General features: G+C 36.8%; 2 protein-coding genes and 1 pseudogene across 5 annotated transcripts; 1 reads left to right on the forward strand and 2 right to left on the reverse strand.

Annotated features, from left to right (window-relative positions):
• The first annotated feature begins 416 nt into the window (after window positions 1–416).
• Window positions 417–2,912, forward strand: LOC149518636 (uncharacterized). Its single transcript, XM_089761430.1, has 5 exons — window positions 417–620; window positions 722–931; window positions 1,990–2,198; window positions 2,345–2,429; window positions 2,745–2,912. The coding sequence occupies exons 1-5, from the start codon at window positions 543–545 to the stop codon at window positions 2,910–2,912; spliced, it is 750 nt and encodes a 249-aa protein (XP_089617556.1). The 5' UTR covers window positions 417–542.
• LOC111281802 (serine/threonine-protein kinase VIK-like) lies at window positions 2,647–8,019 on the reverse strand. 3 transcript variants are annotated; one of them, XM_089760508.1, is made up of 12 exons: window positions 7,908–8,019; window positions 7,338–7,681; window positions 7,163–7,237; window positions 6,368–6,484; window positions 5,399–5,574; window positions 4,925–5,045; window positions 4,725–4,804; window positions 4,365–4,424; window positions 3,975–4,096; window positions 3,810–3,895; window positions 3,610–3,725; window positions 2,647–3,042 (listed from the first exon to the last, which is right to left on the reverse strand). In XM_089760508.1, exons 2-12 carry the CDS (start codon window positions 7,650–7,652, stop codon window positions 2,916–2,918), a joined length of 1,395 nt encoding a protein of 464 aa, XP_089616634.1. In that variant the 5' UTR covers window positions 7,653–7,681; window positions 7,908–8,019; the 3' UTR covers window positions 2,647–2,915. The 3 variants fall into 3 exon arrangements, with proteins under 3 accessions (XP_089616634.1, XP_089616633.1, XP_022725223.2); XM_089760507.1 differs by having other exon boundaries at window positions 7,876–8,017; XM_022869488.2 differs by having other exon boundaries at window positions 5,399–5,493; window positions 7,338–7,725; window positions 7,876–8,014.
• Window positions 7,876–11,252, reverse strand: LOC111281803 (uncharacterized; annotated as a pseudogene). The gene is made up of 6 exons (XR_002689161.2): window positions 10,202–11,252; window positions 9,307–9,406; window positions 9,087–9,222; window positions 8,608–8,703; window positions 8,309–8,521; window positions 7,876–8,019 (listed from the first exon to the last, which is right to left on the reverse strand). The product of XR_002689161.2 is annotated as an uncharacterized LOC111281803 (transcript).
• Window positions 11,253–11,324: the final 72 nt, after the last annotated feature.

Below are 11,324 nucleotides of genomic sequence, written 5' to 3' on the forward strand. Positions count from 1 at the left end.
AAAATGGAATTAAAACACGGATCCAATGTAAACACAGACAGCCTTAGCCTAAACTAAAAACGGATCAGGGAAACAGGACAGGACAGCCAGCCTCAGCGTATCTAGTTTTCGCAGGTACCTGTCTCCTCCAATCATCTCTCACCACGTGGCAGACTTAATTTTGACCTTTACATGTTTTTTTTCCCTAAAGCCTTTCTTTGTCTGTCTCTAACCATTGTCTGTGTAGCAGTTGAGTCGTTGACTATGACTGTTCGATCACTCTGGATTTCATCGCATTTTTAGTACGATATAAGTAAATTTATCAAATTTTCAATTAAATTTAAATATTAATTTTAATAAACTCAAATTAATAAAAAAAATTTATTAATTTTTTTAATCGTAATTATAATAATTTTTATTATTATTTTCAGTTTCATCAATCAATTTCATCGCCATAGAGTGTCGTTCTGGTATTGGGGATCCCTGCATTACAATCATTACTGTTCGAGCTGCAATCGGGACACACTAACGAGGACATCACCGAAGACATCAAAAGCTATTCAATGATGTTCGGAAAGTACCACGTTGTCAATCCTAACGAGGATCGCCCTTTGCCCGATTCTCACAAGCTCACTGTTAGCGTACTGTACCCAAAAAAAAAAACCAATCTTCTTTTTTTATATTTTTAGAATGAAATTTGAGGATAATAAGAAGTTTTGGTTTGTGGTGCAAATGAATACAGGTAACGTCGCCATATGGTAATGGCTCTCACTGGGTGGAGAAAGTGGGGACAGGGCAGTTTGCATTTACAGCGTATGAGGATGGAGATTACATAGCGTGTTTTTGGGCGCCGGATCATTCGCCGCAGATTACGCTGACTGTTGATTTTGATTGGAGGACTGGAGTTCACGCTAAGGACTGGTCTAGTGTTGCCAAGAAAGGCCAAGTCGATGTAAATCTTCTGGCCCTTCCTTTAAAAAGAACATTTTTTTGGTTTAATTTCTTTTTTTCCTTGAGCTTATTTTTCATGGGGGTAGTTCTGGTGGGTTAAACTCTTTGACGAGCAGGCTTATATCTGTTTACTAGAGCAAAAGGGCCATACCTCTAAAAGCCATTGAAGGCAATTTGGTTAAGATTTTTGAACGTGGTCAGTAAGATTTTAACGTGCTGTGAAGATTTAGGGCTGATTGGAATTCATTGGATGTTTTTCGTGCTGCTCGCTAGAGTTAGATAGAAGGTTTGCTGTTGTATTATGGGTGTCCCTCTCTTGTGCTACAATTCCATAAGCCTCGTTATTCCTCGTTACAAATGATTCGGTTGAGGTTTTGTTTGGCTTCACATTTGTCTGTTTTTGGTAGGGATAGCTCTTTCCTGCTGAGAAGGCTAAATAGTTGTAAGAAAGGAACATTGCTATTCATTTCCTGGAAAAGTCTGGTTGCCCTGTAGACAAGTTTGGAGAAACCTATAGGCATTCATTTCCTGGAAGAGTCTGCATATCTGCCATCTTTACTTAAATGTTGATTATGAAGTTCACTAGGCTGATCTCTTTGCACTTTGGCCTTTTCTATGTATAAGAATTGACCTTTTCAGCCATACATCACCTTTCTTTATAGTAGATGCATGCACTCCTACATGTTTATGTTTAGAGCTGTTTGCCCTTAGGAAACAAAACAGGTGAAAAATGAAAATATTGTTCAAGCTGCATAAAATCTCGATCCTTCACTGGAAATATAATATTAACCTTTTCTCTCTCCTCAATGCTAAGGCATTAGAGTCATGTTAGATGAAAAAAAAAACATTGTCTTTTTGTATTGTAAATTCCGGAGAACTAGAACCGAAGAAACTATATTATATGTTACCTCCATTGATGAGGAAATGTTTTATTTGCGGGAAAGGTAAGAAACTTCTTTGTCACAGAAACTCATGGAATGTATACCTAACCAATATTTTTCCTCAAGGAATCATATGCCTTTATTGACGAGCCTTTGTTTCTGTATATGATTTTTCCAGAGAAGAATAAATGAAGGAGCTGAACAAATCTACTACCTCCAAAATATTCTGGTTGTCCTTCCTCTCACTTTTTCTTTGCTTATCAGTAGCAGGATTACAATTTTGGCACTTGAAAACCTTCATCGAGAAAAAGAAGCTCATTTGAAAACTTATTTCCACTGGGGATGCTGGAATGGTCATTATTTGCCCTGTTCGATTGCCCTCTCCTGGTGCCTGCCTGCTCTCTCCATCTGGTCTGAAGTCTAAACCTAGCTCTCCACACCTCTCTAACTGTGGGTTTTTTCTGTTTTTATTCTTTTCTTTTTCATTCCCTATCTCTTTCTCAATTTACTATGTTATATTGTCTTTGATTTAGTAGATTTATCTTTCATAGATCCAATCTGGAAGAAAAAGAAGAAGAGAAAAAAACAGGGAGTGAATGTGGTGAAATAACGACAACAGTATGAAAGTAATTAATAGGGTAAATTTCAAGAAAACCTTCCATTAAGGTTCCCATTTTAAGATTCCCATGATTCAAAAGTTATCCCTTGCAAAGTCCACAAATTCCTCATATACAAGAAATTCAGCCTAAAGACTAGAAGACTTCGCCAAACCATTTCCAGAAAGACAAAAAAAACATAGAACTTTGCTTTTCTAGTAGGAATTACAATTGAAAGATGAAAAATAAAACTCTGTAAGATGAGGAAACATATATGTCAATTTGGGTGACCTCGGTTCACTTGCTACTGTTCAAAATCATAAGAGATGAAATGCAGAGACCTATTTTCATGATTGAATTTGGCAAGAATAGAGGAAATCCAGTCGTGGCAAAAATTTATCACATGCTAATTAGTGAGTCTATTCACAATACCATCTGCACAAATGGCCAAGCTGGAGTTGATCGTGGAAACAGGATGTGTACCATCGATTTCATCAAATCTTGAAGATCATGTATTGAATATATTCCAGTGATGATCTGTTGGTATATTTTCCTTGATCTTTTCAAGCCTTTTGAGAATATCCAAGAAAGAAGGCCTTTGGTTCATGTCAGGAGCCCAGCACTTCTCTGTTAAGCTAAGAAAGATTCAAGAAGAAAACAATCAGCAACCCCACATGTCAAAGTCCAACAGCCCAAATGTTTGTTCCAACATAAGATGAATTCAGTTAAGAAACTTTATTAGCATCAATTAGTAAACATCATTGAAGAGAGACTTTGCAGTTAAAAGATTGGAAAAGCCAGAAGGCTAGGAGGATGGAGAATGTATTTTTTTATATAAGAAGCAGTGGAGGAAAGGGTATCCATAAAACCAGAAATGAAAATTAGTTTGCATGAATATCATTGGTCACATGTTGATGCCCTGAAGGCTTCTCGATGATCTCCGAGAAAGGTCAAGAGTTTCAAGTCAGTCTGGGGAGGGTTAAAAGGTTAGGATCTCCAAGGCAAAATTAAGGTGTAGCAGGTGTTAAGATGCGAATTAGTTATAAATAATTACCAACACTATGCAAATCTTCATGTAGACATGATAATTTATGTAACAAACTTTATCATTTTAAAACTCAAGTTATGGTTGGACCATATACATGGTGTAACACAAACCATAAAACTTTATAGTGCGGTAGAAAATTTTAGAGATGGCTTACTCTCTTAGTTCAGGGAGGTATGATTTTGAATGAAAAATAGGCCGATGTCCTTCTGAAACATACTTAGCTGCTTCATAAGGCTCATAATTTGAGAATGGTGGTTCTCCTTCAAGCATCTGCTCCAAGTAAGAATATCATGCACTAGAACTAGTCTGAAATACTTCATGATCAATATCATTTCAAGAGAGGAAGAAGCTTACCTCATAAAGTATCATTGCAAAAGAGAAAACATCAACCTTTTTATCATATTTGCGGTGCTTGAAAACTTCAGGAGCCATATAACGATCTATTTCAATTCCAGGTAAAGAAGGTTAAGTATCTGAGGATCATATTTTATCCAAAAGAAATCTGTAAGAGACACTCACAACTCCCCGTCTCGCCAGTCATTTTGTAGACATCATGAGAATTTTGAACCTTGATGAGCTTGCTCAGTCCAAAGTCTCCAACTTTCAAATAGTCTGCGCTGGAGTTGACCAAAAGCACATTCCTGATAAAAAAAAGAAACGAATTTTAACAAGAAAAAGTTAATGCAATCAATCATTGTTGGAAAAAAAGAAAAGAAATCAACTGGAGAAATGGGGATATTATTTTGTGCTTTCAGAAAATAGCCAAAGTTCATTAAGCATTCAAAATTCAGAAAGTAATTTCCACAACATAAGTGCACAGTCAATGAAATGCGTAGAGCCTTGAACCAATAGCTAGTAGTAAAAGACATGATTATTTGCACAGCAAAACTGAAATTGAAACTGACTCACCTTGGTTTTAAGTCTCGGTGAATTATGACATTTGGCTCATTGTGAAGATAAGCCATGCCCCTGGCCACAAAATTTATAAAATCCAGATTAGTAAAATAGCCACACATATAAGAGAAAATTAAATGCAGTTACATGGCCAATACATTTTCTGTAGTGTAGCTCCCTGTCAAAAGAAAGGAAGTTGTAGTTCAAAACTAAAGAAAATTAATGATTTTATTTTAATTAAGAAAAGCAACATGAATTATGGTATGCTTCTACATTTTTCACACTCTTTTTCTCCAAGTTTTACTTAGATGCCAAGAGCGTGAGAAATAGAGCTGCACCAACTATACAACTTAAAACAGAAGCTTTCTTATATACCTAGCAATGTCCAATGCAAAGTTGATGGCTGTTGATGGATGAAGTGCACTCTTTTCCTTGAGATACTGATGAAGATCACCCTGCAATAGCATATAATGATAAGATTAAGAAAGGGTAATTAAAGTTTAAGTTTTCTAATAGATTATTCTACAGAGAGAACTAAACTATTGGGAATGAGACAGATATATGCATTCACATACCCCTCTCAAATACTCAGTAATTAACATAAGAGGCTTCTTCTCAGTGACAGCTCCAAGAAATTGAACTATATTAGGATGGCGGAGCTTTACGAGCAAATTCACTTCATGCCGGAAATCCTGACTGAAGCAGCACAGCAGAACACACAAAGAATTGCATTTTTTAATACAATAAAAATTTGGAGAGGGAGGAACCTAATCATAGCTACACCAAACATCAGATTAACCCCGTAAAATGAGGAAGCAACTTTCAAAAATTGAAGCTAATTACACCAAGGAGAGGTATGAGTCATTAAAAAAAATGTTTCTTGCCTTTTTGGGTGAGTTCATGTCAGTTATGTCTTTTCCTTCGGTTGCTATTCATGTCAATGAGAACATAATTTTCAGCATATGACATACATCAAAGAAAGCTAACATTCATCGGATATAGCTTTAGAAACCAAATATAGAGATATATTCAAAAAAGAATGGGCTTACATCACCAATCTGTCATCTGAAAGTGATGGAAGAATGCGTTTGACAGCTACCGGAGTTCCTCGCCAACTAACCTTTAAAATCTCACCAAATGACCCCTGGCAGTATGAGATATAATCAGTGAAAGCACATCTTCCAGATAGCAAGGAAAATAGACCAGGTACTTCCAAGCTGAATTTCTGACAACCATAATTTAAGCAGTTTATATATGAATTCAAGTTCCAAACTGACAGATGGAACTTACACATCAAAGGGACACACAACAATCTAAAACCACCCATAGAAGTTTGACAACTAATTCAAACTTACATTATCCCAAAGAAACATATCCAGAAATATCAACTTAATAATAATCAATCTTTCTAATAAGCAGAAAAGAATGTATACATTCAGCCATCTCCGAGTACAGAGAAATGGGACCATACTTATAAAGACCATGTCATTACTAGGACCAGTATTGATGTACTTGTCCATGGTGGTTGTCAAATTCCAACATATTAAATCTCCATTTCATCAAATGGTTACCATCTTGCCAGATAGTCACAGGAGAATATTATATTCTTAATTGGCAAAAACCACACATCTACATCCATGATAAGCATTCTCTGATTTGACTAACAATCACATGCACTTTTGACACCAACGATAGAAGACATTAAATCCTTGCTATGATAAAAAAATCAAGGCTTTGCTTTGTTGGGAGGATTGAAAGGAGGAAGGAAAAAGTTTAAATTTAATGGTTAAGCTTCATAGTTGAAAGGTGGTTATGAAACCTAACCATTAGATAAAAATTTTAGGCTTCTCCTTTTCCATTCTTCTTACCAAGCAAAGCCTAAAATCAAGACAGATACATCATGCAAAAATTGAAACAAGCAAGTTTCCCAATATGGTTTTGCACTTAAAACAGTTGGCATGCATGGCAAGCAAGCTCTGCTCTGCATTGTTAGCAATATTAAGAAATTGAAATCACACCTTCCCTATGATATTTGAACTGGAGAAGTCCAGCTCAGAAGGGTCAATTTCCCAGTCACACTTGTTTGGTAGAGGAGGTTGAACTCGCTTTGGTTCAAAATGGCTTCCACTTTGGCCCTGCAACGATGAAAACTTTAACTTTTAGCCCATAAAATCAGTTAAAATGCAAAAGTCAAAAGGTCTTAAAGGGTTTCCATCAATTAAACTTGTTTAACTATCTCCAGTATCAATCAGATCAGAAGAGATAATGAACAAGCATTAAGAGCTAAAATCAATGTGTCTTTCACTTTTCAAGGAAATTGTTCATGAATTACTGCAAACAAAAAAAAAAACCATTGTCACATCAATATGGATAGGGAAACTCACATAAAACATTCTGAACAAGCAGCCATCTCTAATATGATATACCTTCGACAATGTTAGCAAACTTCAAATGAATGATACTAAGATGTTCTTCAAGGAATTCAAACAAAATAACTCTTAAGATGGATTTAAGGAAAAAAAAAAAAAAGAGGAAACTTGAATGGAAAGTTAAAGGCCGTCCACGATTTCGAGTCAGCCCCAATAACTAAGTGCTCCATAATTATTCAGGCCAAATATGATAAGAAAAAGTTCAGAGTCAAAGTGCCATATGCAGCAACTAATCATCCACCATACTGGTAAGGCTGGTCATTAAGGCTCATTAGAATGAAGAAATTTAATTAAAAGAACATGGATTTTAAAGAACTACTCTAATTTTAGACTAAGTAAATAGCTCAATCATATGAAAATTACAAAGTAAAAAGCTGAACTTACGTAAGATAATCCACCATATGATTTTAATAGCTCAATCATGTTATGTTTCTTAGCTCCCTCTGCATCAGCTAAAGGCTAAACCAAAAAAAAAAAAAAAAAGCAAAAAATTTTACATTAAATCCATGAATACAGTGAAATTAGAAAAATGAAGACAAAATGGGGATTGAAGTGGCACCGTATTCTTCCAGCGATCTTGGGCGTTGACATCGGCGCGATAATCGAGGAGGCACTTGGCGACGTCGATCCAGCCGTGGAGAGAAGCAACGTGGAGAGGGGTACGGTTGTCGTAGTCCCTAGCGTGGACCAAAGACGGGTCTTCCTCGAGAAGCTTGCGGACAGCGGCAGCGTCGTTCTGATGAGAATGCCACAAGATCATCGAAGTCCTGCTCACTCTCGCCTTCTCCTTTTGCTTGTTCGCCGACGATGTCGAGCTCTCCTTCCCACTCGATCCCTGCCCCGGCAATTCTCCGCCGCATGCGTCTGAGCTCATGGCCAAAGATCCGCCTTTTTTTGTCGCTTCTGATCAGATAGAGGGCAAATTTTCAGGTTCGGTCTGATCGGATCTGCTTTTTTTTTTTATCAGTTACTCTGTTTTACTTTTTCCACAGATTTCTTTGTACTGTAGAAATTCTATTTTTCCTCCTTTTAGTTTTTATTAAAAGGAAAAAATAAAAGGAAAAGATTTATTCTAAACTGATAAATTGTAGGAATACCACTGGGGAAGACGATGAGGGGAGGGAGTCACCCCGTGAGGCGGTGCGGCAGCGTCGGCATATCTATAGGCTTCTTATTCCCTTTTGTGTCCGACTTGTTCTGACTTTGACTTTAAGATGTGCTTTCTTTAATCTATTTCTAGACTTAAAAAAAAAAAAAGAAAACCGTTTTCAGCATTTTCGGGGGTCGTTTTATATGACAAGTGGACAATTCTCAGTAAATAAGTTTGAATGATGCTTGAGTCAAAAGTGTGGGCAAAAATCCTGATTTTATCCTTAGCATTTATTAGTGATTAATTTATCCATTAATAAAAATTATGATACAATAATTTTTATATTTTATATATATTTATAAAATATCGAATCAATTTTTCTTTTAACTTGCTTTATGAACGAAACATACATAAACTTTAGGTAGAATCAAATGCTTAACTTATAATATGATATTCCTGTATGGTTTTGATCTTGGGCTTGATATCACAGTTTCTCATACATTTACTCTTGACTGACTTCATATCAAGTCCTCGTGGTCTTCAAGGGATCGCTTACGGGCTATCAAGTTGAGCTCGAGACTAGGTAGAGGAGGTGTTCTCCCCCGGCGGAAGAGGAACGCCAGAGCCCTCATCTTCCGGCAAAGATCAAATACCTTCAGAAATAGCAGTGACGTAACTATTAAAAAAAAAAAAACTATTTAGTGGTACAGGAGGGAAGACGGTTCAGTGTCAATCTTACTGATGAGGCTTCAATTTCTGCAACACCTTCACATCCTTGGCCTCCTCCCTGCATTAAGTCACAATATTTTGCTGCTTCACTCTCGTCTTCAAATACCTATGGGACAAGAGTTGAAGGTCTTCAAGATAATAACCAGAGATGAATCCGAAAAACACTTGCGATAAAACAACAGAAAAAAAGTGACTACCATAAGGTAAAAATGCCAGCTTGAACTATTTACATTGGGAAAACTGCATGCACGATGAAACTCTGAGAAGTTACCAGTGCCTTGGTAGCAGGGGAAATGGAGGCATACCATATGGCATAAAGTACTAAATTTTAACCATGCAAAGAGCATGATGAGAATATCAAGTCTTGGAGGCCAGAATTTGATTCATATTTGAAGTCCCCTAATTTCCTTTTGACAATTGACACCACACACCAAACATTGAAAAATATCCAAACAGTTATACAAAAAAAAAAAATTATTAAACACTTACAAGCACTCCTTCCCTAACATCCTCCACAAGCATCTGAAACTTGAAACCAGATCTAGGCTGTTTAGTTTTGTTTCCAATTCCAGAACTCCACTTTGCTCCTTTAGAAAACAATAATCCAAGTTCCCTTTCAACTTCACTGCTACACAAAAAGAATGTGAGGCAGGGCAACCATACAAATAATTCAAGAAAATACTATACAGGTTTCAAAACTAAACTCGACCTGCGGTTTCTTCAAGTCTTCATTGTGCACAACTGGTTTTCCTTGTGAGTTAGTACATATACAGGTTTTGAAGGATCTCTCCATGGATTTGCCTCCAGCACTGAACAAGATTAAATTCGGAAAAGCAATGAAGCTTTGTGAAAGAAAACAAAATAAAAGATTTGGTACTATATAATCAACAAACCATGGAGCCAAGAAGAAACAACACAAGTTGCCAAAATAATTTACAACTATTACCCACACTAGAAATATGCATCAATAAATTCCAGTATTGCACACCAAGTACTTACAGAAACTCATCTCTAGATATGTCAGATAAAGGGTCAATATTATGCTGCTAGCATGATTGGTTAATTCTATGGAAGTGATCATTAGTAAAGATCATTTATGAACACATGATGTAGTCGGGTACAAGTTCAACAAATTTCTGATCAATATTTGGAAGGAAAACAACAGGACACAGATCTTTCACGTATACTAAAGGATATCGAATTGTCAACAAGTTGAATCCACAAAAGCCACCAAATAAAAATCCTGGAAATTGGGAAGAAAGCAGAACGGTCGGTGCCCCAACTTTGAGGTTTCAGTTTCAATTATAAATACAAATACATGGAGTAGAAATGGACCATTTCAAAGAAAATCTACTAGAAATAACAGGATCGAGCCAACCACACTTCTCATTAGCTAACAAAGTATTATCCGAGCAAACATTCCAGGCAATGGACTCGCAATTCAACATAATAAAAGGCTCTGCCTAAAGGCTAAAGTTACCACTTCCAACAACTTCAAGATAGAATTCAAATTGCAAGCAATTAACGGTAGAAAGTAGAAAAATGAATTAAAAAAACCCAAAATATGCAGTACAAACAGAATATAAAGAAAGAATAGTTTTTACCATCATAGCTGCTACTATCAAAAGTTTGCTGCAAATGCCTCCGCATATCATACGCCCGAGACGAAACCCGTTTTAGAAACTCGCCGGAAGTAGTTGGAATCGTACCGTCCAAATGAAGCGCCCTTTCAACCTCCTCTTTCTCATCATCAACAACAATATCATCATCATCATCATCATTACCATCATGATCTGCTCTCGCTTCCCCACCGTTAAATTTGCATTTACAATCTACAACTCGACTCAATCTCCCTTTAGAAGAAGACGACAAGCGAGGAAGACGGCTATTCGTGGCGAAGGAAAAGACAGCGACTTGAAGACCATGCCGTTGCGTGGGCAAAAGGTTGCTTGGAGGAAGAACTATATATGGAGAGACTGACGACAGGGAATCCATGGGTTTTTTTGGCTGTGGGTTTCTTTCAGTCTAAGAGACTTTCAGGGTAACTCGTCCGAATCCAATGGCGTTCAAGACGGAATCCAAAGGAGAAGGGAAGTTGGCTTTGTGAATCTCTCTGTCTCCTTAACTGACGAATGTGGCAGATTTTTTCTCTTACAAGGTGGGTCCAGCTGCAGGTGTTGGGACTTGGGGAAAGTCAAACATAATCCGAGACTCGAATCCGAGAATCTTGTTTCTCTCAAATAGGCTCCAAAAACTAGAAAACAAGCAATATCATTAATATTTTCAAATAGGTTCGGTCCAAATCTTAATTGCAGCCAATCAAGCCCAAATTTTCAACAGGTTCTGTAAGAGTCACTCCACTCATCATCTTCAATGGTGATATCCGACAGTGTAATGCTTTCGCCATAAGATGGCTCGGCCTTGAATGCAATAATATATGTGAGACTAAGAGCTTCACCTCAATGGATTTACATAAAAGTACTTTTATGTAAAAGTAATTTCTAAAACCGATATAATTAGAGAGAAGTTCAAACAAAGCATGTAAATAGGGAAACAAGGAAGATTGAACCTCAAATGGGACATTCAGTAAAAGTTGAAACATGGAACCTTTCAACTCTTTTTCCTGCATTAAAGATTGAATTATCAAAAATCTTTTTAATGGGGTGATCATCCAGAAAGATAACTAAGAAGATTCCTTCAGATAGCATTTGGTATCCAATCATAACA

Source organism: Durio zibethinus, chromosome 5 (assembly GCF_047325235.1).
Source record: "Durio zibethinus cultivar Kanyao isolate XHJ-2024 chromosome 5, ASM4732523v1, whole genome shotgun sequence".
NCBI classification, from domain to species: domain Eukaryota; kingdom Viridiplantae; phylum Streptophyta; class Magnoliopsida; order Malvales; family Malvaceae; genus Durio; species Durio zibethinus.